We start from the raw sequence: 26,511 nt of genomic DNA on the forward strand, positions 1-26,511 counted from the left end.
GCACCGTAATTCAGTTGGCAGAAGCAAGAAAAGGTATTGAATGGCAGCAATTATCGCCCAATGCCGTCTCTAATCGACCCAAGAATCCTGCCTTGTACCCATTACATTCTGACGATCGTAAATCTCTTCTCTGCCAAGCGTTTCAACACCCTGTCACTTCTACGGGACGACGCGCCCAGGCTCTAGAGACTCCAAGGAAGCTAGAGATTGAGGACTCGCGGTACGAAGTACCGATCGCCGTCGCTCAGATCTTCACACTGACGTTGCCTCGTCCTAGGAAGCGAGCGAGGTAGTCGGAGCAGCCAAGATCCGCCACGAAGAAAAAGATAGCACGAGCCCGTATCCACCAACTTCAAAAGCGTCCTTGGCAGTTCATGCACGATCAGACTGTTTCTGCTGTACCTTCGGCTTCCGCCGTCATATGCAAAGTCCTAACAACAAGACCGCCGAGATATAGTAAACGACGATCACCATATTCCAGCCCAGCGTGCAAGGATAGTGGTGGAACAGCTGAAGTAGAAGACTTTGGGTAAGGCAGAGAAGGCCCCAGGCGTACCAAAGCGAAGCAAGGAACGAACTTGCCAATGCTTTGGATGGGCTCCCACGAGATCGGTATCTGCTGGTGTGAAAAAGCAAGTCTAACAGAAGAAATACGCAGACGTGCTCGATGCTGGACTCCGGAGTGAATGGTAATGTGAGAGTGTCTTGGTCCCTAAATTTGGGCCCATGTGAAGGGAAAGTGTAATTATCCACAAGGAAACCTATCAGAAGCTTGCGGTTTCGGCGCTGGTTTCTGTGGACGTAACAGTCAAACTGGAGGGTTGCGGAGCATTAATTCGTGGTCTTTACCCTGCAAGACATGTAACATACCATGTTAGGTGTGCATCGCTGTGGACTAAAAATCCCGCAGACAAGCTGGACAAGAAATATAATCAAGGACCTGAAAGATCGACTTCGACTTACATATGTTTAGGCCTGACCAGCAAATGGTGTATTCAATCGGAGGAGAATTTCGTACCTTTCCGTAAATATGCATACATATCTGATCACCTCGTCAAAAAAGAGGGAGTTGTGGGGCAAAACGTCCGGCCTTGGAAGCGAGGAGAAAAGGTGAAAGGAAATGAAAGGGAGCGGAGCGGACCCACATATTCGAGGTTCTTTGTATAGGTACGTACGCGGACCCGTTCTCCGATGGCCACCGATGCTCACAACAAGCGAGAGAAACGTACGGCAGGCAAGATGGATGACCCTAGCTTAGAACGTCCGAGAAGCATACAATGACCTGCGAGAGGGCAAGAATATTGTGCATGTACCTGAAGTAAAGATACGACTGGCGGATGGCGTTTTGAGTGAAAAGGCACCGGTGACCAGTTAAAACAGATCCTCGTAACTAGTTATTGGGAAACGAGGTACAGAGGAAGGACGTCTTTGGTCCTGGATTTGGTTCAACACCGCTGAACAAAAAAGGGCGGTGGCGAGCATCACGAACCTACATTGAATGATGTCCTTCGGAAAAGGCACTGAAGCAGTCTAGACTCTCGAAGTTCTTCTATCATCTGTGAAGGCCCCACAGTTCTATAACCCAAGAAGACTACTCCACAGTCCTGTGAACCAACCAGCCGTGTTTTGAATATATTTATCGCTAGTACGGAACCCTAAAGCGCCGGACGCGATTCCGCATATCCATATGATGAGACAGATGAAGAAACATTTTATGTGTCTCGTCTTGAAGTGTATGTTTGAAATGAGGCAAACAATAGGGTCTTTACCGTGACCAGTACTATCGAAGATGCCGACAAATTGGTGAACTTGAATATGGCAAAAGTGACGGTCCTCGGACCCGATTTTGAAAGCGGCTGTTATCAGGGCAGTCGCTGGGCGAGAACTTTTTAAAATACTCTTGTGCCGCAAAGCGTGTCAGGACACGGAAACAGAACAGGTGAATTTCTGATGAGGCTCTGACCCAGGATAGGTGGCTGTCGAGCGGAGCAGAAGTAGTAGTACCAAGAAAATACAAGGCCGGACGTTGACCCTTCCCGGAAGCTGTCCCGCCGGAATGTTGCTGGCTTTGAGGGAACTACGAAGTGAGTCATCGTGCATCAAAACTCGAAGTCTGTGGCTGTGCCTTTTGATTTTCAACTAGTACGTGTTTAGAAAGATGTTTCCTCCCATCACGACGACCTTCAGCTTTGCGATGAGCATAAAAAAACTCAGAAAAGGGACTGCTTTTGCAATAATGGCGACCTCGTGCGACCCAGACTCTTACGGGGTTCAAGCTCGCGGCTTGTCGTCCCAATTCTCGTAAACTGAAATGCCTTTGCGCGACTCGTAGTAGCGCAGGGAATATCCGGGCGCGTAATACTGGTTTCCCCCCTGCTCGATCGGCGCTTTCTTGACCATTGGATCGGTATCACGCGTTTCAGCCTGAACGTCGCGGCACAGTTTGAATGCCCGAGCGTGCTGGTATAGAGACCGATGGATTGTATCCCCTTTAGCCTATCTGCATATCTTGCTATGTTGTCCTCATGAGCCAGTGGGCCACATCCCCGATTTGAAGTGGCTTTCGAGAAATACGGAAGTGCCGATTGTGATCTTACACCTATTTCATTCTTTTACAAACAGGCGAAGTATGGTAGCTGGATAACCCTGTGGCTTCGTACATCCCCATCACCCTTTCATGTCCTTCGACCCTCCATGCTTAACGGCATCCCGGGCATTACCTGACTCTCAAGACCGACACCCAGAATTAAGCCTGTCTGTTCCAAACTTCCGTGATTAATTAATAACGGTACAAGTTAACTCGTCACGAACAACATTCAACCAATCCATGTACTTGTTCTTACTCGAATCTTCTTCACGCGTGCGGTTCCGTACGATGATGACGACAACAGTGACTCGTTGATATCCCATAAAATCAAATCTATCGATTTTCCGATCATCAAGATCGTTCTTTCTTAACCATGACTACCACCAAATCGATTCTTGTCCTCCATGGGTATGGTTCATCAGGTAATTATCCCAGATAAACTCTTACTTATCCTATCACAGTTATGCTCAAAATGCCCATATCTTGAGCAAACGCGTACGTCGTACACGTTCCCCATAGTAACATCACGGAACAATAATCAATCTCGCAACTTTAGCTCGGAGCCTTGCGGAAACAATGTGGAAAAGATGTCGACATGGGTAGGCTGTCCTTCCTGAAGGCTTATATTAAATTAACGTTAAAGTGGACCCCTCTCATTCATAGTCTTCGTCGACGCACCTCACGTCCTCCAAGCTGAAGATCTATTTGGTGGTACCTCAGAATCAAATGAAAGCACCCTTGAACCTTCATCCACTGAAAACCCAACGCTCACACCTCGAGGATGGTTCAGAGCCTTCGCCGACAAGACCCGAGCCGTTGGTCTGGACGAGTCACTTATCTTACTCCGGGACATCCTCAAAGAACGGACATACGATGTGAGTCAGCACGTATTTATATTTTTTGTCACCGGCGTATCTCTGATGCGTTGATTTCAGGGCGTGTTTGGATTTAGGTAGAATGAAATATCCACAGGAATTTCTGACTTTCGTCTTATACATATTTCCGTAGTCAGGGAGCAGCCGTCGCCGCTTTGCTATGCGCTCTGGTAGGTGCTGAACCACACTCCGATGATTCTGGTACACAATCTCATTTCAATAGTTGGAAAAACCAGAAAGCTATCCACCATTTCTCATAGATGGTAAACCACCGCATCCACCTTTGTATGTATCACGGTCGTTACTATCCTATCGGCGAGTCTAGTAACTCTTCCCTCAGCAAATTTTGTGTCGCAGTTGCCGGGTTGAAGATTACAGACCCCCTCGCAGACGTTCTATTCAACCCACCCTATTCCACACCCACACTTCACATCCTAGGCAAAACCGACGTCATAGTATCCTCAGCTCGCTCCCAAGAGCTCATGGACGTCTCAAGCAACAAACGAATCGAGGAACACGACGGAGGTCCGCTGTCTTCCATTTTGAATGTTTCGATCTCTTTCTGATTCGTGGGGTTCCAGGCCACTTTGTTCCTTCTAAAACTCCGTGGAGGAAATTCCTCGCTGCATACATACGGGATCCGTCCGCTGATGTACCATCTCCCGTTGTATCCGAGTCGACGCCGAATTCCGGAACTGCTACGCCTGTAGTGAACGCATGATCATGGTGCTTATAGAATGTCTGAATCATGGAATAATCCCATAGAGCTACCAATGAATAGAGTTTATAGAATTAATCGAAGGCGAGTGGTAAGTATCGCCGTAGTACTGTTGCCTATCCCGAATTGTGATCATTCATCATTCAACCTTCAGTCAGTCTTGAGTGGGTGTATTCCTCAACGTACTCTTGGATGGTATTATCATCTCACCTTTACTTCGGAACACTGCCCATTATGACGTGTATTCCATTGTTCCGTCCTTTTTGGAGATCACTGATTGCAGCGGCCAGCTCTTATTGATTTTTCGACTATGACACCGACTCGGAAAAAAGCACAAGTTCACAGCTTCTAGATGTCTCCAACATGCTGTACGTCAATGTCTTCCACTCATGCTGTCGAGGATAACATACAACTTCACATGCGCTTGCTCCTGCGCACCTAGACACTGTCCAACACGGGTAAGGTATTCATGTTATACAACGCCGCTACTAGGTGGGTATTAGTTCACAGAGCTTGTTCTACAATAGTGATAGGAGTCTTGTCAAGAACGGATGAGCCTGAGTGGGATTTATACACGATACTGGTCTGGTACTATTGATACGAAAGATGAAAGGAGAAGACTTATAGTAGGCTATAAAAACAAATACATGAGGTACGACTTGGGCAATGAAAGTTATGAAACAGATATGCAAACTGTGCGTTGTCCGAAGACAAAGGACTGAACGTGCCTTGCCCTTCCATCTCATAACTCCCAATGCCCAAAATAGGGATACAGAGTCGTGAGCCTATTTATTTGACAACTTGGGAAAACGAAAATACACGGTGTAGAGCGGGTAGAGCTCTTGATGTTCCCTGACTTCTCTCCACACCACGGGTGCGTAGAGTGCATGGCGGAGTGTACACGAGAAGCCAATCGTGTTGGATACGACAGCGACCGCGCTTATGCTCGATTCTTGGATAGGTTTTTCAGTATATGCTGGACGCCAGAAGGTTCCAGAACAACCTTCGTCCCATCGCACCGAGCCTTGCTTGAAAACTCTGAACACAATTCGTTGATGTCGCAATCCTAGAATCGTACGGATGAACACCCGCCGGGTCAGACAACCTGAACACGAAGCTGCTCACCTTGAAATTAGGATTCGACGTTATACTCCGCCAGGCACTCAAGACCTCTACGTTATTATCGTTCTTCGTCGTCTTGGGGAAGCTTGACGATCCTTGACAAGACACCCCGCTAAGAATTGTATTGTCTCCAGCTTTGCGGAAGAAAGAGGAGCTTGTCACGAATGGTGACAACCCGGCATCATCCACACGCCTGACACATTCCGACTTCGTCTTCGGACATGTACCTTCATCATGTCCCAGGTCCGACTCCGACGAAGATCCCTCTACAGGTGTGCCAAAAAGACTAGGATCCGATCCATTGGATGATGGTGAAGAAGACGAAGAATCAGGTGAGGTGCCATGAGTATTGAGGTTTGCTTGGTGGACTATGGGACTGATGGAAGATGGGGGGGGCGAGAATGCTATTCAAATCTATGCCTGAAGTGTGATCCATATATGAACCAAACAAGTCATCCAATGTTCCGGAATCATGGGCCGACGGCGGGGACCACGCGGTAAGCGAATTCATGTCAAAGTTGAACGAGGGCGTATCGGTATTGGACACACTGTTGCTAGTAGGCGGGGAAGGTGTTGGAGTGGGGTCAAACATTGATGCCAAGGAAAAGAAGGCGGGATTATTGGCGATGGTCGTGAAGTTGGAGGTCGGATACCCCTTGTCTTTGTTGTAGCCAAAGTCCATCTCCATCGCCCCTCCCGATGTTGTCGCAGTCAGCTGAGGTTCGTCGAGTAGATCCAGCACGCTCGGATCAAAAGCTGTCAATGAGCTGAGATCAAGAGGATTTGTGTACTTTTGGAGAGAAGGCTTTGGAGAACTACGGCTGAATGATGCTGAAAGGGATGTTTCAGGAGGTGATAGCGTGGAGGTAGATGGTGAAGGTATCGAGCGGCCAGCGGTTTTTGGAACTTGGAAAGTGAAAGACCCCTGCTTAAGCGCCATGTTCTCTGACTGCAGCCTAGCCAGTAGATCGCGCAGGTTTTCATTTTCAGATGTCGTCTGTTCATTACGGGCCTCAAGGGCGGCTACCTTGTCCTCGAGCTGGGGGAAATTAAGTCAGGATGGTTCGGCTCCGATATAGCCGGGGGCAGTAAACTCACATCTTTAACATGCTTTTCTTTTCTTTCCCTAAATGCGCGCTGAGCGGCACGATTTTGCTCTTTACGTTTGAGGAGGCGGCTCTCATCCTGTTATCTCGATAAGGATTGTTTCAATTGAATTGGAAGCATACGGCTTACTGGTCCATTACCAGTCGACTTGCGCTTGGAGGCACTTGCTCCCTTTTTACTGTTGCCGGCTACGTGACGGGCAGTAAGAGTCTGAAAGGCAGAAGCCAGTGGACCCGGCGCTGCTCACCAGTATGCTGCGATTTCTGGCTCGGCCCCTCTTCGAGGTCTTCACTGCTTGCTTTCCGCTTCATTGAGGTGTCGCCCTGAACAAACGAGTCATCATCGTCTTGTATCCGCGCGCTGCTACTGGGTTCGCCGCTTCGAGGTGGACTGGGACTACTGTCTTCGGATGGCGGGTTGAGGCTGGGCAGAGAGAATCGAGATATGTTCTGAGGATCCACAGCAAAATCTCCGCTCAGACTAGGCGGATTGGTTGCGCTCGGGAATTGCTTTTGAAGGAGAGCAAGAAAGTCGTCGTCGGCAAGTTGGGAAAATGTGGTTGCCTGCGAGAGATCCCAGAGCGGTGTGATTTCAGGAAAGGACTCCATTGACGAAGGGAATATAAATGAGAGGACGGGGGAACGGGGAGATGGAGGTAGAAGAAAAGATTAGATTTGGTGCTCAACGGTGGAGGTGACGGCGTTGAGAAAGATATGTCCACTCGGTACCCAAGCAATCGTCACAAGTGTCTTACCAAGCACCTTTCCTTCTTTGCCGTTGATCGCCGGCATCCCCCATTTATTGGAGAAGGACGCGCGGCTCGGCATTCGGCATCCGAGAATATTCGAGAAGACATGTGACTGAACTCGAGGTTATCCACGAAACCTTAACCCTAACTCCATCTGTCCCTGGCGTACAGCCTCCCGGTCACACGCAATACACCGACCCACGGCACCCCACTTCGACACCGTGTACTGGTTCTAACAGATTCAGTCGGACTTTGGACCACGTTCCGTGTGCTTTGATAGAGTGCGCCTCTTCTACTTTAATCTGTTGATCGCAATGTCATTAAGTGCGCATAGTGATGATACTATTGATGACTCTGGACCATCGGTTAAGTCATCGTGTATATCCGAATTTCCGCTTCATGTTTCTTCCCAGCTTTTCCCTGCTGATCAAGATCGAGGCGGGGTAGCCCCATTGTCAATTATCGTCATTAAGAAAGACTACAGCTGAATATTGCTCCCTCTCGTCGCCCAAATATGATATATAGAGATAGTTGAATGAGAGATGCCTGCTGAAGATCGACGGAAACACGGATAATGATTGTCAAATACAGATGTGAAAAGGATCTAAGAGATGCATCCGCAAAAAGCAATAAAAATAAGACGAGTCGGACGGAACACGATTGGTATCACTGTACATTCAGGTCAGTTTCACAAAGTAAGCGCTTTGACAAAAACTCACGTAGTATTCGATCTCCATCTGAGGATTCGTCAGTATATATAGAGACTGGTCCCGGATGTACTTCCGAAACTCACGTATAAAAAAGCCACCTTGCTGGGCCAAAGAAGATTCAGGCCAGCAGGATTATATAGTCCGGTATTGAGTTCATCAAAAAGCAGCCTAAGCCGTTTCATCTCCTATCAGAAACAAGCATTAGAGGTTCATTGTTACGGAAAAGGTCAGGAATAACAAACCTTCTCGTAGTGCGAAGTGATGATCAGTCTTGACAGGTACAACGTGACGACCGCAAGCACATTGTCAACCATCGAACGCCGAATACTATGTGCAGATATGAGGATTTCGTTGATGGCATTGATTGATTCCAAGAACTGTGTTGGTGTTATCTATTGGCCATGAGGTCAGTACACCGCCCGAGTGCCTGCCCCTTGGCAGTCTGGAAATAGCAGTCAACGAACCCGTCCTTCCAGCTCCAGCGGATAGATCGGAGCAAATTGTATCAACTCTCCGCCCGTATAATCCCGCTCGATCCGAATGACTTCCCGAGGATGATGAACACCGATTTGACCCATTGGTGGTGTACCAAACGCCGCGTCCGGAGGCGGAGGCCCGAAGTAATACGACGATTTGGGTATCAAAGGCCGGCGGTGTCTACAGGGACCAATAAGCGACATGGCAACGTTGTGAACAAGAAAAAAAGCGTACGAGGTACCCTGCAGGGTGCTGAACTTGTTTGACACCGTCCCATACTGCGAAGGCTTGTGACCATTTGAAGGAGGAGGATCAACAAGCTCCCATGGCTGCGGGGAATGCGGTTTTTGTGTGTCAATGGGATGAACGGATCCGCGAGGAAAAGGAGGGGGCGAGTTTTTGTTCATTCCATCAGGGAACACCAGGCGGCCATTGGCGTCGACTATAGAATCGCCCAAGTCAACAACGGTGGTATCCTGAGTTTGGTCTGCAGGGTCGCTGAATTGCAATGGATGCCAGACTGAGTCCTTTTCCCTGGCCTTCGAATCCTGGTTCTCAGTAGCAAGGGTCTTCTCCTGGTATGGCTGGGTAACACTCTCTTTTGTATTAGTCCTGGTTAAAGGCGGGCTCGGAAGGGGTCCGTCAAATGATGTCTCCCTCGGAAATCGCAGCTCCTCGCCTGTATCTTCACACTTCGAATCCGTTCGTGTGATATCCAGGACAGCTCCGTCTATACCGTGACCAGAATTCGCCATTTGGGTAGGGTCCACAACAGAGTTCCGCTTTATCGAGAGATGTGAAGAAGTCAATGAATGTGGGAACGCATGGCCGCGTTGCGTGTCAATTGGAGGTGTCACCAAAGAATCTGATTGAACTGGAAGGGATGCAGAGGACATGACAAGGGCATCGAGATAGCCTCACGACTGATACGAAGAGGCAGTCGAGCTACCTTGTTGTAGGGTGCCACTAACCCGGAACAAGGTGTAAAGTCTCATGTTTGTGTGCGGCATGCCAAGCAAATATCCGGCAATCTCTCAAATTCCCGTGACCAACTTATTTAAAAACGAATGCGATTCAATTCCAAGGCGTAGCCTAATGCATAGACGCGCGACAAAACACCAATATAAGTAAGCGAGGTAGGGAAAGAGAGACGGAAATGCAGGAAAGCGAGAGGCATATTTGGCGAATCGGGAAAATGCTAGAATCGACAATGAGGTCCAGCAGGAAATAAAGAGGTGAAGAGAAACGCACCATGAGTGTACAGTGTGTCCAAAAATATTATATGAGATCTAGAAAGATACAGCGATTGGGCGTTAACGAACGAAGAGGTATCATGTGCGTGAATATTCTTTTGAGCGGTTACTTGTTTCTACTCCGACTCATCAGGGATATCGACCACATCGTCGGGGATGCTAACGATGCTAACTGGACGCGACGTCGATTCCAGTAGATTAACGATGTCTTCAAGATCATTGCCAACAGAAGGGTGCGTCTCTTCAGGAGGATCTTCGGATACATGTTCCCGCTCAACAAGGCCTTCGTGAGAGTGCTTTTCAGCAACAGGCGTCCGTTCTCCCGCGGACCCTTCCTCTACATCAGGCAAAGTGACTGAAACACCTTCGGGCGACGTGGGATTCTGAGGTTCGATCTCTACAGTCGCTTCTGGGGTATCAACTGGCACCGCTTCATCGTGGTTTGCATCTGCATCTTCGCGATCCTCCGTCTCGACATGCGCTTCCGGTTCGGTATGGATTTCCGCCTCATTCTGGACTTCTTCATGACGGCCAGCTGCGTCCTCGTGTACCTGCTCAGCAGAAGCCTCTGTAACGTGGCCGTTCGTCTCCGCGTGCTCATCAACGACCTCGTCTGGAACGCCCTCGACAGCAGCAGCAACAGCGACGACAGCCGCTGCTCCAGCCGCAGCCCCTTTTACACCGTCCTTCTTCACCACCCTCGGACTACCCGACGAAGGCAATTTGGGCTTCATAACCCCACGAGTCGCAGGCTTACCCCTGGAAGGCACAACCGCAGGTGTACGAGCCTTACTCGCGGACGCAGCAGTAGGTTTGTTCAGCCTATCAGCAACCGCGCTCGACAATACCGTCTTCTTCTTCGGCGTCGGAGCAGGAGCCTGGGCATCTCGCGCCCTAGCTAACGAAGCTGCAGTAGGCGCGAACAAGCCTGACCCAGGACGTACAGTGCTTGGCGTTCTCGCTCTGGGAGTAGTAGAAGCAGTACTGCGTGGAGGCGTCTTCGAACGTTGGTTGAGACGTGACGGTGTCTTGGCACGTGCAGCAGCAGTAGCAGTGCTAGTCCTGGGTACCGTCTTCCGAACAGAAGACGTTGTTGATGTAGTAGATTGGCCTGTATGCTGTGGCTTCAACGGAGTCGATATCGATGCCAACCCGCCGGGTGATGCTTTCGGCGTCAACGCCTTGGCAGGAGACTTGTAAGATGATGGTGCTGGGCTCTGCTTAAGCACTGGCTTCGATGGTAAAGGGCTCTTGGGATCAGAATGCTCGGGAGACTGGCAACTGAGTCGGCAGCAGGTGTCGCGACAGCGTCTACCACCGGGGCATCTATAGCTGTCGAGATCGGTACCGTACTCGTCGAAGACGACGATTTCAGAGCCGACGGTTGAGGCTTAATCCACGACGAAGAAGGGCTAGTCGTGTACGATGTCGTGGACCGAGTCGGAGGCCAGTCCCGCTTCTCCTTTACCTCCTCCTTGGCTGAATCACCCGTGTTATGCGAAACAACACTTGAGCTGCGAGCTGGACTGGCAGATATCGACTGTCGTTTGTTTTGCTGTTCGAATCTACCGATGAGATTTGCAACACTTTGTCGTGGACGTTCGTCGGGCAGCGGCCTGATCATCGGGTTAGGGCGTCATGGCAGCGACGATGAGATGGTACCTACATGACTGCACGAGAAAGAATCGATACAAATAGCGTTGAGAAAAAAACTTGTTGAAAATGACCAAGTTGGTTGGTGGATAGCGTGTACTTGTCACAGATCACGGTTGCTATCCAGTGGCAGCGCGCCGGTAATTGGCCACGATCACGGCACTCAGTAGTCTGGACATTCTACTTTCAATTCGACTGTTTTGAAAGTCGGAGAAATGACATCGCAGTCATGCAGGGATCACTGGCCATCACTTTCAGTCATGACACCGGAATTCCTTCATGCCCCGAGTAATAAATTTGTCTGTATCGGATTCGGACCTTTTTCACTACAACACATTACTATTTCATAGCACGGACACAGCGTGTATGGCACAACATTCGTTCTACAGACTTACAACGATGTTATTAACAAATCAAAAAAAGATATACGTCCAAAGCAAGGGAGATAAAATAATGCAAGATAAAAAAACAATTGCGACGACTTTACTTATGCACTCGTTATCTTCTCATTAAAATTCATAAACTGACCCACTGAGACCCAAGCAGAGATCATGAAGACGGCTCCTTCTTCTCTACGACAGGCGGCGAAGGCGTCGCTTTTGGCGGAGACCGACCAGCTTCCGGCATCTTACTACGAGGCGGTGGCGATATGGACCGGTTATCTACCTGCATCCTGTCGTCTCTGTCTCGCTCCGTACCGCTCGGTGAGGGAGCTGTCGACGTCGGAGAGAGGGTGGCGATCGGAGGCAACGCAATCGGGGCAGAACCATTCGACAACCCTGAACCAATAGGCCTAGGGTGTGGAGGAAGCACTGCAGGCAACGGCGGACTTGGTGGGTAATGAGCTTCAGGCGAGCGAGATGTAGGCTGTGTACGGAAAGGAATGGGAGATGGACGCGAGGAAGGTGCATGACGAGTAGGCGGAGAGGTTCCACGACGCTTGTGCAGGTCCATCCTTGAGCGCTTGGCGTCTGACAATTCGTCAACACCAGGGCTCAAGGGTCGCTTCAGAGGGGCAGAAAGGAGAGGAGGCGAGGCATGACTTCGTGTAGATGAAACAGAGTCACGATGCATAAGATGAGAGCGAGATGAAGGGTCGCTGTGCCGGCTCGAAGTAGATACCGCCGGTGAATGGGAAGGAACAGGTGCGTTAGACGAATCTCGCAGCTCGGAAGCCCGGTGCACCAGCTGCAAGCCCCATGAGAGCGTCGACGCCTTCATCGTAGTCCTCATCCAAGACGCGAGAAGGAGGTCGGGGAGCACCACTTGTAGGTGAAGGTCTGGTCGAAGAACCCGAACCGTTCGAGCTGACAGGGCCAGGAGAGCCATGATCCTTGCTATAACCTTTGAAGTTGGGAGGCATACGATCGCTCGACTGCATACGCTCAACCCGCTCAACCACGAATGGCTTTGGTGTCGGTGTCTCCAGACCTTCTTCTCGACGCTTGGGAAGCCCATTGCCGTTCCCGTTGGGGCTAACACCGCTGATGCTCCCATTTTTTCTCCTCCTTTCGCGACGTGCGGCCTCAGCTGAAAGGATCACTGTCATCTTTCGAAGAAGGCCTCTTTCGTCCCTTGCCATCCGGGTGAGGACTCTCCGAACTACGGTTGCTGCTGGACGCAAAATGATTTCCTCGTCGCCCTTCATCTGGTGGTCCAGGGAAGGATCGTTGGTCCATTCGTGCATCCATATCATAGTCTCTCTCCCGACCATTATCCCGTACCTCGTATCGAGGATCATACCGTCTCATCGAATCATTCGGTGGAGGTGGAGGGGGCGACGGTCGACTGACCGAATGTCCGCCTTTCTCCCAATACCTGGACGGATGCGCCGAACGTGGAGAAGCCTCAGGAGGGGTCCGTCCGCGATGCGCACTGGGAGGCGAACGAGGCGGGTAAGGTGGCGGGTAACCACCGGGGTATTCACCACCGGAATGCCTAAGCATCCTCCTATCCCTTTCCCAGTCTCGAATATCATTGTTTGGCCGTCTATCCCATGCTCCATCCTGTTCTACGGGTCTAGCTGGAGGTTCATGTGCCGGGTATGACCGCGGCGACCTCTGGACTGGGCCCGAACTAGGTTGAGCAGGACCTATGGGATGCCGTCCACCGGGAGGCGGGAATGGTGGAAAGGGTGGGGGACTTCGTTGCCGTGCCGAATGACCTGGTGAAATCGAGCGTGATTGTGGGCGCGGTTGTCGCGAGAAGTACGAGTCCGGATGATGCGGGTGAACACCATTCCGACCTTCTTCTCCAGGCTGGGGAAGGGGGTGGTGAAGTAATAGACTTTGATGTCCACGCGGGCCGGCATCCCGGGAAGAGCTGGGAAAATCGCGTGAGTGCGCTGGTCGCTCGATCTCCATTGGTGCGAGTGGGGTATGAGAAGGAATGTGGCGTGTCTCATCAAGAACTACAGGCGGTGGTGGACCACCTCTGAAAGGACCAGGCGATGATCGCCCAACGCCTACTTGTGAAGGCGGCGGCAAGGATATGTCTGTTGGTCCTCGTGAGTCGGTACGGAATGGCGGACGGGGAACACCAGACTGTAAAAGTAGAGGCGGACCTGTCAATCCCGGTGGCGGAACAACAGCACTAGCATATGCTGTGGGATGAACATCTTGGGGACCCGGAGCAGCAGGAAGCTGGCCGCCGGTAGCCTGTGCAGTCTTCAACAACTGCAAGCGCTGGGAAATAACGTTGTTGCCGGGATCGAGCTCGCTCGCACGGGCATATGCATCGATGGCATCGGAGATCTGGTTGTTACAACTTTCATAGAGACTGCCAAGGTCGAACCACACTTCGGAGATGTAAGGGTTGATTCGGATGGCTCGCGAGTAAGCGTCTAAAGCGTCACGGAATTGATTGATCTGGAAGTATAGAACGCCGATAGAACACCAGAACGTAGGGTTGCGACCATCGCGGTAGACGGCTTGTTGATATGCTTCGTAGGCCTTGTTATATTTTTGCCCCGCCATGTAAGCACGACCCAAGAGGTACCAGCTCTGGGCATCCGAAGAGTCTATAGCAGAATCATCAGCGGATGATACGAACAAAGAACCACAGTGATACTAACCCGCTTCGAGACTTTTCGTCAAGTATTGGATAGCGAGGTCTTGATTCTGAAACGAAGACCCATCTTGATGGTATAGCCATCCGAGCTGTTGCAGCACCTTGGCATGACCACTGTTGTCGGCGACTACACGCTCATAGGCATCCTTTGCCTTGACGTACTGCACGCTGCGGTGAGTAAGGACGTCTAATAAGAAAGTTGATCGGACCTACGTCTTTCTGTTGTTCGTAAACGTGACCGATCTGAAACCATATGTCGGCGTGTGCAAGAGGGGAAGGAGGGTTGCGGAGAATGCGGTCGAAGCAGGCAAGGGATTCGTCGTATTTGCCTTGCTGCTTGTAGATTATGCCTAATCGAAACAGGATTTCGTTCGCTTTATCGAAATCTAGGTCTTCACAATTAACTACGACTGGCGACTAGAATACAAAGGGCTAGCACACCTTTATCCATGCGCAAGACCGAAGAGAAGGCCTCTTCGGCATGATCGAGGGACCCATATCGGTCGTAGAGTATTCCGATGCCGTACCAAAGCTTAGGATCCTCCTGTAGGTGTCCGTTAGGCTGAGATTGACTGATGGAAGGGAAATTAAATGACCTTGGGATTTGGTAACAGGTACAATGCCTGCTGGTAGGCAGAATAAGCCTTCTGTAGGTCATCTTGCATGAGATAACAGTGCCCTGAATCGTAAAGTTAGAGTCAATTGAGCAGATAAGAGGTTATAATACACACCTAGAGCACTCCATACCTCGCCATTCTCCTCTTGCAAACCAAGCACACGTTGGAAGAAATCAACAGCCTGAAGAAAAAAAGAGTTAGCGATGACAAATCGGAATGACGGACCGCGGCAACAAAGGAATTGGAATTGATGGCACACCTTGGGATAGTTCTCCTTGATCCGGGCGATGCCAGCGACTTGAGTAAGTCCGGACAGGGACGTCGGATTGTGCCGCAGGGCATTCTCATAGGCGGAAAGGGCATGTTCGAGGTCTCCCATCTGTTCTGCTACGCTTCCGATGAGGAGCCAAGTCTGCTCGTTGGCTGCAGCGAGCTTCTGCATGACTGTAGTTGGGGCCTGGACGCCATTGGGAGCGCCGGCAGTGGGTGAGACGATGGAGGCGGCGGCGGGCGTGGTGGGACCGGGAGCATTGCCGTTGAGGTGGGGTCCGTGGGTGATGAGCGGGTGGGCGTGAGGGTGTGACTGCAATGGAGACGGGTCGTGCATACGGACATCCCGCTCTGGCTGGCGGGGGAGGTGGCGCATAGACATGCTGGGGAGTGGAGAGGGGGCAAAAGGTGGAAGGGAAGCGGCGTCTGATATATATATATTATTCGATATGATATAATTTATTATATAGTCAACGACCGGCCCCTCGCACGATCAATGGCGATCAATCCAATCAGATCCATCGGCCCATCGGAAGCCATCTCGGTTGTGAACAAGTCAGCGAACCCAGGGATACTCAGGGAAGCAATTTACATTTGATCCAAATTCACAAATTTGATCTCAATTTGATCTCAATTCATCTATTTTGATCTGGTCCCAAATCCGTACACAATTCTCACTTCCGAATGGCAATAGATGGTAATACACCGAGCATTACTCCATTACTCGTACCATTGCTTACGACCGTACACTCATTCCATTCCTTCTCCCCGTGCCTCATTGCTGTCAACTATCGCGTGCCAGCACCGTCGATTCTCTCCTACATTCGACGGATCCCAATCAGAAGAGAAGCTCCATGACACTCAGTGGATCAAACCAACCGTCGTAACAGTCTTGTTTACTGTACAGCCAGAACAGAACTCATCAAATTCGCTTCTATTTTACCCGCAGATTGCCGCTTAGCGCATATGACACGTCACCCATAATCTCGGATGTCATCTCAGGAAGGTATGACCTAGGCCCTGTCCCGTTTTGGAATCAGGGTCGTCTCACTCTGACGAAAGTCATACCCCGATATGTCCAGGCACGTCACCGCATTATCTTATCTTATCCGGCCACGTTAACAGATTCCATCGGCGATCGATCATGTGATCCCTTCAACGTGGAAACGTCCATTCAAGGCGGTACCGTTGCCAAGCATCCTGCCGGTCCTGTCCTGTCCTTGCCTGTCTACCCTTTTCGATCATTGTACATCCCTGCCGGTCCTGAGCCTGTCTCGCCCGAAGCACCGAATCACTGGAAACGTTACGACGCCCTGGGAATCTCTCCGAAGCCCTGCGTTCCTTTATTCACCCTCTAATTTGTGTCCTTTGTTGCCCCTTCAAAGATTCATCGCTGCTCATTGCACATCCCCGTCAACGGAATTCAATCCTTTCCGAAAGCATCTTTTCTCCGCGTTGCTTCCGGATCTAACCGTCTCTTATAATTAAGGTGGTCGCAAAATTAACGAACCAAAGGCCTTAGTGCGCAAAGTCTACCTGTTTCTATCAAGACCCTTCGCTTCTTGTGTTTTAACTCTGCCTCCGTGAGACCGTCTGACTCCGTCAATGCTGTAATTCTCACCTTCGGCGCTCGGTCTTTTCGCTTCGCTTCCTATCTCACCCACATTGCTTCTAGACTCCACACTCCATCGATTACAGTTCGATTACACACCGTTTGACATCTCGTTCCTACTCAGGGTGCCCTTTATTATCGGTACCTATAGTTATTCCCCGGCCGCTTTATAATGCAGAATAATATCCCACAATATCATATTTGCAGATCATACAATCACAATCACTCTGAACCACACAACCATCCATATACCTCGCCTCAGCCCCGAGTACGGCTGTAGCAACTGTTCCGACCCTACAGCAGGCCAACAGCAGGAGTCAACAATGTGTCATGATTTCATTGCGGATTTGTGTCCGAGGCCCTGACGCCTCTCACCCCACGCCTCTCGCATGGAATTTGCAGATCACGGTCTCCATGACATAATGCAACCTTAGCGGGAATGGAAGCAATAAAGAGACGACCACGAGCCAGGAAGGACAACCCCGAGAGGATAGGACAGTCGGGCCGAACTTGCGTGTTGATGAAAATTGTATAGCCTGCTTTTCCGAGAAATCCACACGCGAACCTTGTATTCTGACAGGCTTCCCGTCCGCAATCGATTACCACGGAGCATGACTGCGTAGCTCGATTCTTCCGATTGACATCACTACGGAAGCTTTGTTGCTCGACTTGCCTTTTGCGCGGTGATACGACAAAAAGGCGTGTATCATCCCCGGTAAACGCCCACAGCTCTGTTATAATGACCTGGCCGTCGCCCAGCCTGCCCCCCTCATGCGATCGTACGCCTGATACATGTCGAGTGCGTTGCCGCTGTCAGAGACGTTTACCTGAACCTGAGCACCCACCGGATCGCGGAATGCCTTGCGATGTTTCAATTTCATTTGGAGTGACTCGTCAATTTCACTAGGGGCTCAGCCCCTCTACATACAATACAAGCGCAGCATCAGCTGCACAAGGAAACGTGGGACCCTGAGTCTCAGAGGCAACTGAAAATAGCCGGAGACGGATGATCAGAATCCAGATCAATTCCGGGGGCTAAAATTGAACAAGCCTTTTTCGAGGTCAGCTGACTCCGATTGAATCCCATCATTTCCCGAGCGTGACGTGACACGTTACACCCAGTTAGTGAACAACAGCCATGACCCGTGAGTACATTTAACCAGTTCTCTACTCTTTTTGCTTTACATCTACAGCAATCGATTCATTGAATGTCTAATGGCTCATAGGCGGCAATCAGAGGGAGACAGATCGCGCCAAAGCACAGAAGAAGGCGGCGGCAGCAGCCAAAAAACCCAAGGAAAGCGCGTCTAGCCTTGCGAAGAGGAAAGAAAGGCAAGCATTCCTCAATCCGTTGATAATCGGTATGTGTACTAAGTCTCCACTAGTGACGCCGAGATTCTTCGTGCTAAACAGAAGGTATCGTCCCGCGATCCACTCTCGATTCGTCCACGTCTAATAAGTTATCGCCACATCAGAAAAAGGAAGAAGAGCGAGCCGCAGCGGCTGCAGGGAGCGGCAAATGACTGTGGGTCGTCGAAGAATGTTGACTATATATGGACGTGGGTGTAATCTTTGAGGTGCCTTAGAAGAGGTGGTCATAATACCATGCATTCGCCGCCTCGACATATGTTCTCCGATGTACCTAGCAACGAGCAATCTTTTTCGCTTCATTTCTTAGCATCATGGCAATCACAGTGAACGCCGAGGCATCTATCACGGTATGTGCGTGCCGCGGCCTGAATACCGATTAGTATTAGTCGCAGAGAATATAAATCACGGGCAGGGAATCAACAAACGGGTACTATCAATCAACAAGATGCTATCAGTCGTAAGGCTGGCGACGGAAATAGGACTAGGGTGACAAAGGTCGGGGATATGCGTCTAGAGAAGATCATACAACAACAATGCCTCCGACACTAACAAAACAAGCCGCAGTGCCCCATCGGTTGCTGGTCGCCGTCCTACCGTATTTCTACCGTACCCCCTACCGTCACCTTTTCATTCAAACATCAACCCTGCTCCGACCCTGCGGTGCCAAGTATATCCGGGGATACAAAAGGCTAATCCTCTTAAATCACAGGTTCATCTGGGCCTGAGAACCAATCAATCCTGCACGCGGCGCTGACGCATTCTTGGCCCAGCGTTAAAACTTGTGGCACCCGTGATGTTCCTGAAGCGATGCATTCCAGACATACTCGTGTACGAAATCCCTATACGGAGCTCGGGAACATCATTTATTTAATCAGAGAATGTTCCGGACCCACATCATAGGAAAACAAGCACGCATCCAGTTACCGGGTCGTCGCAAAGGTTACCCGGTTCCCTGAGATCCTTGACCCCGATACAGTGCTTGTGATCTTCACCTTTGAGATATTTAAACAGCATCCCTCTCATCAATTGATATTCTCTACCACCGTGTCTTCCAGGAATGCTCGGTGTCCCATGACGTGCGGAAACAGTTGCTGTTGGCTATCACGGGCTGTTCTTCAGTCCTGTGTCTTCTCCCGGCCTGATACAGCATATGTTACACCTCCAAATGGCGCATGTTTTCCCCCAAGTCCGTCAGCTGTATATATGAAAACGTTAGATGATGGCTTCGCGACACTCACGTACCGTGAAGGATCTAAACCCTCCGTGTCCTCAGCTCAGATAAGATTTCACCGATCCAGAACCTAGTGAATACAAGGTTAGATGAAACCATATCCCATATTCATCATGCCTGCACAACATTGGCTATTTAATCTTTACTGAACCTCCTCCTTCCAGCCGTCTTCGTCTGGTCGGAGTTTCCGTGTCTTCATCGTGGTCGATCCCCTTCCACGATCTACTCCAAGCTGGGGTAGGTGCTGGAGATAGGTAACTGCCGAACTGATGCGGCGGATACGGAGTAGATGGATGTATAGGGTACTGGGTATTATGGGTGGGTGGCGCGTGGGGAGGCGAGTGATGTCGCGAACGGTATAATGAAAGTAGCGCATTGATGAATACGGTTAAAAAGGACAAAGACGTCAACGTGAAGGCCTTCGTGGCGTAGATAGAAGTGGATGATATAGTTAGCACAGGGTATGGACATTCTTCGGATAAAACAACTTACCAGAGTCTTCCAGCTGATGGGCTCAACGAACCCATTTACGACTTCTGCAATCAGTTCGGCACCGACTCTGGCACGGCCAAGGGTGGTCGGATCCCGATTCATGCATGTCTCCCAATTAGCGCATTGCTGTGCCATTGCCGGTAATGGTGATTGACAAAGGTTGTTCTTGTATTGCAAAGCACACATGGCTATTTCTTGGATGATGTCTATGCCACCCCCGAATTTGTTAAGGCAAAGAGAGGGTGTAAAACCAAATTTGAAACTTACCAGCGGAATACTCCGAAACTCGGTGCTCGACATCTCGTTGCACAGTCAATATGAATTGCACGACGAGATAGAGAAAGACTAGAATGAGCGAAAGGTTAAAGAAAAACTGGAGGTACCTATGGGATAACGTTAGCAACGGAATTGGCAACGGCACCCTTTAGAAACCATGGACTTACCCGAGTAGGATGTACGGCGTATCAGATGGAGGAGCGGGAGGAGAAGGGAGATTCAGAGTGTAGTGATTGGACGTATTTTGGTTTATAGGCGTAATGGCCCTATCGTTTTCTTCATCACTATCCAGATCATCATCCTCTTCGTCATGACTGTTTGTCTTTGACAGCTGACGACCGTTGGCCTTCTGGCGAGCTCGGAAAACTCGTCGCAGAGCACCTGTGGCAATAGGTCTTCCACGTTCTGACTTTGGTTCCTCCGGCTTGGGCGGGCTCACTTCTGACATATCGACATCCCGAACCTCTTCCGAAGTAACCGGTTGGGGGAATGCCTTCGTTGGTGAGAAGTTTGGAGGTGGCGCCCATGGATACGGCTGGGGTGGCTGACGCGATGGCGTTTGGAAAATAAATGGAACATTCTGGTTGAAGCCAAATGTTGGTGTTGACGGTGCGGTTAGGGTCGAGTCGTCGTGAGTTCCTGGCGGGAGCAGAACGTTGTCAAATGGAGGATGCAATCACATATCGAGAGACAATACGTTTTTTGGGGGTACTAGGGTCCTCATCCCCTGCGCCTGCAGCCCAAGCCGGTTTTACATTTGAGCTTGGCCGTGAGGTAAACTGAAAGTCCATAGGTGCTTCTGTCGAGCGCTGTGGCTTAAATATACGTGATTTCATCCTTGCCACCGATTAAAGATAAATAAAGGGAGACTGGGACAGATGGAGGACGTTGGAAGAGACAAGTACGTGGACAAGTACCATGCCACCAAAAACCGACGCGTTTATGTCACGTGCTCATATTTTGTTATTCCTTTTTTGGCCAGCTTGCTTTCGAATTGACCAATAGTTGATAATGGACTGTATCAGGACTCGATTGAGGCTGCAACATGCAACAGAAACCGTGTATGACTGGTGTAACTTATATGATTTAATCAGACAGTGCTCTATTTTCTAAACAGCCTCTACGTCAGTTATTCTTCTCATCGAGGTAATGGATATCAGAACACTCTCTAAGACGGGTAGCTGCTATTTCAGGAGTAAGATCCCGTTGAGCTTCCCCCATGATGTCGAACCTAACTATGGATAAGACACCGAGAGGTAATAGATGTGGCTGACATACCCAACCATAAACTTCTTGACAGTTGCACTTCGCAGAAGCGGCGGGGTGAAATGTAAGTGCAAATGAGCCTCTTCGAACGAATCCTCGCTGGTGGCGACCGCAGTCAGTGGGATTGGCCGCTGGTGGATCCCCATCGAGTACGCAAACGAAGAAGAGAAGAGATTGTCGTATCGTTTGGTAACGATAGATATGCTTTGGGCAAACGCCGTCTTCTCTTCTTCGGTAAGCTCTGCGATTGAGGGTATGTGACGTTGATATGGAAGGACTGAGAGGACAAAGTTTGGGAGTGTCATAACGAAAGGAGATACTGACACGCACGGAGTATCTCGAAGGGCCACACCGCCCACCACGGCACCACGGCTACCCAGTGTTCGTTCTTGAACACTATCCGGCCGTCGGGGCCTGTCCAATTGAGTTCTGCATGGACATATTCACAGAGCAGACAAGGCTTCCCTAAGATGCGATTGACGCAACGTCCAGAGTTGATAGAATTAACTCAACTGACCATCCTTGATCCTGGGAGCATGAGAAGCAGGCACATCGGTGAGCGTGTACCGCTTCATATTTTCGAGCTCTTTGGCAGGGTACGAAGGTATAGCAGACAAAGACCAGGCCTGTCCATGTGGGTGAGGGTTTGAGCAGCCCATCATACTACCTTTGTTCTAAACAGCAGTTACAGTTCTCTACTCGGCGAGGTCAAAGTAACTGTTACCTCGAAGATCTGAACATATTTGATGTTTTCCTCCGCGCCTCGTCTGTAGTAGATTCGAATCCACTCCTCGATGATTCGCTTCAGCCCATCAATTGAAATTCGTGCCAAAGTCAAATCATGTCTACGATCAAAGATCAGAACATCACATCCACCACCGACAGGTTCTGTCGCAAGTAATGGATGGGGGGCTACGGGGGCGATTGGCAGCGGTCCGCCAAGGACCGCAGAGAAGTCGTTTTCAAAGACATATATCTGCTGATAATCAGGGTTCTTATGGCCTCCAGCACGAGTGTTGCCGGGACAGAGGTAGCATGCCGGATCATATTGTGGCAAACTGGACACCATGGGCGGTTCAACCTGACCGAGCCACGGTCGCTTGATGCGATGAGGTGAGACGAGTGTGTAGTCACCGGTCAATGGATTCACTACCGGTGAAATCATGAGCAAAGAACAGAGACGGATAGGAAATCATACATCTACGATGAGGATGATCAGATGGGTTAAACTCGGTCATGATGGTAGGGAAGAAAGAGCAGGCGAGACAAGAACCAAGCACACGAAACTATTTATTTGAACCGGAGCATCAGGTCTGGAATATCACCCTGTTGAACAAGTTCCAGCGTTACTATTGGATCCCTGGACAACGTTTGGATTGTGCAAGGATGATGGTAAAGGAACAAGGCCCGGTTTGGCCTATTTGGTACAATTTCAGCGGCCCGGGTTCCGGTCCTGTCTTTCCAATGGACACTCAACCAACAAAACGTCGTCGCGTCGAGCGCTCCCCCTCACCAGCCTACAAGCTCGACAATGAAGATGACACATATGAACCATATATTCCTGTCGCTCAGCGTCGTCAGGCCAAGCTCGCAAAACTTACTTCGTGGGGTGCCAATTCTGACAAGGAACGGACCAGACGACAGCAACGGGAACAAGAGGAGCGCGAGGATGAAGCTAATGAGGAAGAGGCTCGTCGAGAAAAGTTGAGAAAGGAGCGAACGCTACTCATGGAAGCACAAGAGGTCCATTCGCAAAAAGCAGCCGAAGGTGAGATTCATTCACGGCCTCAAGTGCTCTATTAACGTCTTTAGACGCAAAAAAGACCGAAGAAGAAAAGACTCAGGAAGCAGATGAAAAGATTTTCAATGCAATTAAGAGCCATAAAATGCTTGCATCTGATATGGAGCTGGCAAAGGGTATCCAATACACCGAGTCCCTCAAAACTAGGTACGTGTTGAGTCATTGTAGCTGTAAACTTTGTTTAATGTATTCCAAGCTGGCGACCTCCAAAATATATTCGAGATCGTCCAGATGAAGAAAATGAGCGTATTCGTAACAAATATCATATCCTTGTCGAAGGCGAAGACATACCACCTCCCATAGAACATTTTGCTGTATGTACAACGTTTTTCCGATATTCATTCCCTAACAATTGGTGCAGGACATGAAGCTTCCTGATTCCATTCTTCAATACCTCAAGTCTCATCGAATAGTGTCTCCAACTCCGATACAGCTACAAGGTATACCGACCGCGTAAGTCTATTATGCCCATTCCCTGTATTGTTTACTAATCCCACTTAGCTTCTCAGGTCGGGACCTCATCGGAATCGCATTCACCGGTTCTGGAAAAACTCTAGCATTTTGTATACCTCTCATCATGCTCGCCCTTGAAGAGGAAATGAAGATGCCTTTCATTCGAGGCGAGGGCCCCGTCGGTATCATCCTATGTCCGTCGCGAGAGCTGGCAAACCAGACGTACGAGAACGTTGTCGGATGGTGTTCTGCCGTCACGAAGGAAGGCAAATATCCTCAATTGAACACATTGTTGTGCATCGGAGGCATTTCGATGAATGAGCAAAGCCACGTTATGTCCAAGGGTCTGCACATCGTAGTTGCGACTCCTGGACGTCTCATTGATATGCTGGAGAAAAAGCGGTTTACGTTCAACAATTGCAGGTATCTCTGTATGGACGAGGCTGACCGAATGATCGATCTGGGTTTCGAAGACGACGTGAGGAATATCATGAGTTTCTTCAAGGTGAGGCTTCTCCTTAATAACAGAGGATGTCGGCTTACTGTACTTCATTTCAGCGACAACGACAGACTCTGCTTTTTTCGGCCACTATGCCGAAGAAGATACAGGACTTCGCTCAACAGTCTCTCATCCGTCCTATCCTCGTTAATGTTGGACGGGCGGGCGCTGCCAATTTAGACGTTCTTCAGGTTGTCGAATATGTCAAGCAAGAGGCCAAGATGGTATATCTCCTTGAGTGTCTACAGAAGACACCTCCCCCAGTCATCATCTTTAGTGAGATTAAGAATGAGGTCGATGGTAAGTCGAAGCCATTAATCGATATTAAATCAAGCTGTTTGACTTGTCGACACAGACATTCAAGAATATCTTCTACTGAAAGGTGTCGAAGCTGTCGCGATCCACGGCTCTAAAAGTATGGTTCTTGCTGCCAAGTTTTCTGGTTTCTTACCCTCTTTTTTTTTCAGCCCAGGAAGAGCGTCAATACGCAATTAAATCGTTCAAGTCGGGTGCGAAGGACGTCATGGTAGCTTCGGGTGTAGCTTCCAAAGGACTTGACTTCAATGAAATCCAACATGTCATCATCTTCTCCATGCCCAAAGAGATTGAAGACTACGTCCATCAAATCGGCCGAACGGGGCGAAGCGGCAAGACGGGAATAGCCACGACATTCGTCAACATGAATACGCCCGAGCAGACTTTATTGGATTTGAAGTATTTATTAATGGAGGCGGGGCAAAAGTGCGCATTTGATTTTCGTGAAGTCTCGGAAATGAAACTGATTGGTTTGGCAGAGTTCCGCCGTTCTTGGCGACTATCGAGGATCCCAGGGCAGCTCAGGGTGGCTCGCTTAAGGGATGCCCCGTTTGTGGAGGTCGGTGCCTGTGTTGCACTTCCCCAGAATGAAAGACTCATCGCTTTGACAGGACTTGGACATGGCATTTCCAATTGTCCCAAGCTTGAAGATGCCCAACGGCGGCAAATGGCGGCCCACAGGCCGGGAGACGATGGAGGTGGCTATTGAGATGAGTGTAGTCTTCTTTATATAATTATACATGTGGTACATTGTCAATCCGCAATGTGCTCGGAAGATCATCATGGAAAGAAGTTTTGTCGCGGTCGTCCGGCTACCCGCGGTGAGATCTTTCTTGAAATTCTCCTTCAAATTAGTGTCTAGCCTTCCTGCCTACATGGCTTAACCGAAAGGCACATTCATGAAGACCTTTAGCGGCTAAATGACGAGGTCCAGAGGCAGAGGACACATTCCTGTTGGTTTCAGAGTTATTGCGGCCAATGGTATCTAGGCTTGTGTTTCTTTTAGGCGACATTTCCGGGTTCTTATCCTTGACCAATTAGCGCTTTCGCTTAGCGTCGAACGCCAAGGTAATATTGTCGTTGTTAAAGCCGAGTTTGATCGCAACAGCGCTTTTCCTTCTCCTTTCTGTGGATTTACATCGTTCGGGTCCGTCTTGGACCGAAAGGGCGATCACCGCCGTAACATCCAATTCCTTTGTGAAGCAGCCGAAGCTTCATGTCATAACCATTGCGAAGACATTTGTCGAAGGACATGAGGCACCCGCGGCTACTGAAACAATGTGTCTTGATCGGCTGGTCGTCATTGAGAAAATCGAGAAAAAGACGTAATTAAACCACCAGCTTTTTTCCATGTGGTCGGGGACTAAGCACGGCTGTTCGCAACATTTTTACCCATGAAGCGGATTCTAAGGGTACTTGGCAAATCAAGGTTCGTGAACTCCATGAGCTCGACCGCAGTTTGAGTCAATAAACAAATAGCTATGTTTCTGATGTTCACTAGGAATATTTATCGGTAATGAGCGAGCCGACTTCAAGGATCAATTTTTGGTTGCCGGGAATCCTAGCATATGCACTCGCGTATTGACGAAACAATGCACTGTAGATGATGGAACATGTAGGAGGATGAGCGCCGGCAAATCACATATTCTTCTTTCGAAGCTGTTCATATTATGTACATCTTATTTTAGCTCAACGGAATCCTTTATCCGCGAGCCTTGAAGTTGTTAAAGAAGCGGTCTATGTTTACACTATCAAGTCTACTTCCGGAAAGGCTTCTGCGGTTTATTTGCAGTTATCTAAGTCCCCGCGTGCGCCGGTGATTGATGAGTATCTAAGCGCCCTATCCGTATTTGCCTACTTGACCTGGAGAAACTCCGGAAGATCTGTTCGGTGTATTCAGACAGCCGATAAGACCCTAGTGACGAGTAAGCGTCCTTCCGAAGGACGGACTCGGTGCCTGATGGCGACGGAGAAGGGGGCGGGAATGCT

The 26,511-nt window shown here is 49.7% G+C and overlaps 9 protein-coding genes across 9 annotated transcripts; 3 read left to right on the top strand and 6 right to left on the bottom strand.

Annotated features, from left to right (window-relative positions):
- Nucleotides 1-2,635: 2,635 nt before the first annotated feature.
- EV420DRAFT_904483 (FSH1-domain-containing protein) lies at nt 2,636-4,272 on the top strand. The gene is made up of 9 exons (XM_060483942.1): nt 2,636-2,995; nt 3,049-3,082; nt 3,144-3,186; nt 3,251-3,462; nt 3,523-3,539; nt 3,596-3,632; nt 3,686-3,747; nt 3,803-3,987; nt 4,044-4,272. The coding sequence occupies exons 1-9, from the start codon at nt 2,961-2,963 to the stop codon at nt 4,181-4,183; spliced, it is 765 nt and encodes a 254-aa protein (XP_060325819.1). The 5' UTR covers nt 2,636-2,960; the 3' UTR covers nt 4,184-4,272.
- Nucleotides 4,273-5,120: 848 nt separating this feature from the next.
- EV420DRAFT_1484108 (uncharacterized protein) lies at nt 5,121-7,017 on the bottom strand (the record flags this gene model as incomplete). The annotated part of the gene is made up of 6 exons (XM_060470042.1): nt 5,121-5,246; nt 5,306-5,670; nt 5,852-6,341; nt 6,401-6,487; nt 6,539-6,597; nt 6,657-7,017. The coding sequence occupies 6 exons, from the start codon at nt 7,015-7,017 to the stop codon at nt 5,121-5,123; spliced, it is 1,488 nt and encodes a 495-aa protein (XP_060325820.1).
- Nucleotides 7,018-7,734: 717 nt separating this feature from the next.
- Nucleotides 7,735-9,654, bottom strand: EV420DRAFT_904670 (uncharacterized protein). Its single transcript, XM_060483943.1, has 7 exons — nt 9,596-9,654; nt 8,332-9,542; nt 8,246-8,259; nt 8,110-8,194; nt 7,951-8,052; nt 7,877-7,894; nt 7,735-7,826 (listed from the first exon to the last, which is right to left on the bottom strand). Exons 2-7 carry the CDS (start codon nt 9,238-9,240, stop codon nt 7,824-7,826), a joined length of 1,131 nt encoding a protein of 376 aa, XP_060325821.1. The 5' UTR covers nt 9,241-9,542; nt 9,596-9,654; the 3' UTR covers nt 7,735-7,823.
- A 59-nt stretch (nt 9,655-9,713) lies between these two features.
- Nucleotides 9,714-11,221, bottom strand: EV420DRAFT_1648153 (uncharacterized protein; the record flags this gene model as incomplete). Its single annotated transcript, XM_060478118.1, has 2 exons — nt 9,714-10,871; nt 10,913-11,221. The coding sequence occupies 2 exons, from the start codon at nt 11,219-11,221 to the stop codon at nt 9,714-9,716; spliced, it is 1,467 nt and encodes a 488-aa protein (XP_060325822.1).
- Nucleotides 11,222-11,799: 578 nt separating this feature from the next.
- Nucleotides 11,800-15,588, bottom strand: EV420DRAFT_1276563 (TPR-like protein; the record flags this gene model as incomplete). Its single annotated transcript, XM_060467967.1, is given in 9 exon segments — nt 11,800-12,410; nt 12,436-12,780; nt 12,794-14,269; nt 14,324-14,480; nt 14,533-14,711; nt 14,761-14,863; nt 14,916-14,998; nt 15,051-15,117; nt 15,196-15,588. The coding sequence occupies 9 exon segments, from the start codon at nt 15,586-15,588 to the stop codon at nt 11,800-11,802; spliced, it is 3,414 nt and encodes a 1,137-aa protein (XP_060325823.1).
- Nucleotides 15,589-17,828: 2,240 nt separating this feature from the next.
- On the top strand, nt 17,829-18,436 carry EV420DRAFT_904791 (uncharacterized protein). Its single transcript, XM_060483944.1, has 3 exons — nt 17,829-17,963; nt 18,045-18,234; nt 18,294-18,436. The coding sequence occupies exons 1-3, from the start codon at nt 17,957-17,959 to the stop codon at nt 18,385-18,387; spliced, it is 291 nt and encodes a 96-aa protein (XP_060325824.1). The 5' UTR covers nt 17,829-17,956; the 3' UTR covers nt 18,388-18,436.
- A 1,115-nt stretch (nt 18,437-19,551) lies between these two features.
- Nucleotides 19,552-21,024, bottom strand: EV420DRAFT_1276659 (Di-sulfide bridge nucleocytoplasmic transport domain-containing protein; the record flags this gene model as incomplete). The annotated part of the gene is made up of 5 exons (XM_060467973.1): nt 19,552-19,839; nt 19,913-20,118; nt 20,180-20,295; nt 20,356-20,827; nt 20,886-21,024. 5 exons carry the CDS (start codon nt 21,022-21,024, stop codon nt 19,552-19,554), a joined length of 1,221 nt encoding a protein of 406 aa, XP_060325825.1.
- Nucleotides 21,025-21,243: 219 nt separating this feature from the next.
- Nucleotides 21,244-22,852, bottom strand: EV420DRAFT_1339660 (HIT-like domain-containing protein). The gene is made up of 6 exons (XM_060468916.1): nt 22,653-22,852; nt 22,179-22,603; nt 21,963-22,128; nt 21,785-21,919; nt 21,467-21,731; nt 21,244-21,419 (listed from the first exon to the last, which is right to left on the bottom strand). Exons 1-6 carry the CDS (start codon nt 22,690-22,692, stop codon nt 21,314-21,316), a joined length of 1,137 nt encoding a protein of 378 aa, XP_060325826.1. The 5' UTR covers nt 22,693-22,852; the 3' UTR covers nt 21,244-21,313.
- Nucleotides 22,853-22,918: 66 nt separating this feature from the next.
- Nucleotides 22,919-25,231, top strand: EV420DRAFT_1276748 (P-loop containing nucleoside triphosphate hydrolase protein; the record flags this gene model as incomplete). The annotated part of the gene is made up of 10 exons (XM_060467977.1): nt 22,919-23,222; nt 23,267-23,402; nt 23,452-23,569; nt 23,617-23,708; nt 23,757-24,213; nt 24,267-24,507; nt 24,563-24,622; nt 24,675-24,948; nt 25,002-25,081; nt 25,134-25,231. 10 exons carry the CDS (start codon nt 22,919-22,921, stop codon nt 25,229-25,231), a joined length of 1,860 nt encoding a protein of 619 aa, XP_060325827.1.
- Nucleotides 25,232-26,511: the final 1,280 nt, after the last annotated feature.

Source organism: Desarmillaria tabescens, assembly GCF_030435595.1.
Source record: "Desarmillaria tabescens strain CCBAS 213 chromosome Unknown EV420scaffold_47, whole genome shotgun sequence".
Lineage (NCBI taxonomy): Eukaryota > Fungi > Basidiomycota > Agaricomycetes > Agaricales > Physalacriaceae > Desarmillaria > Desarmillaria tabescens.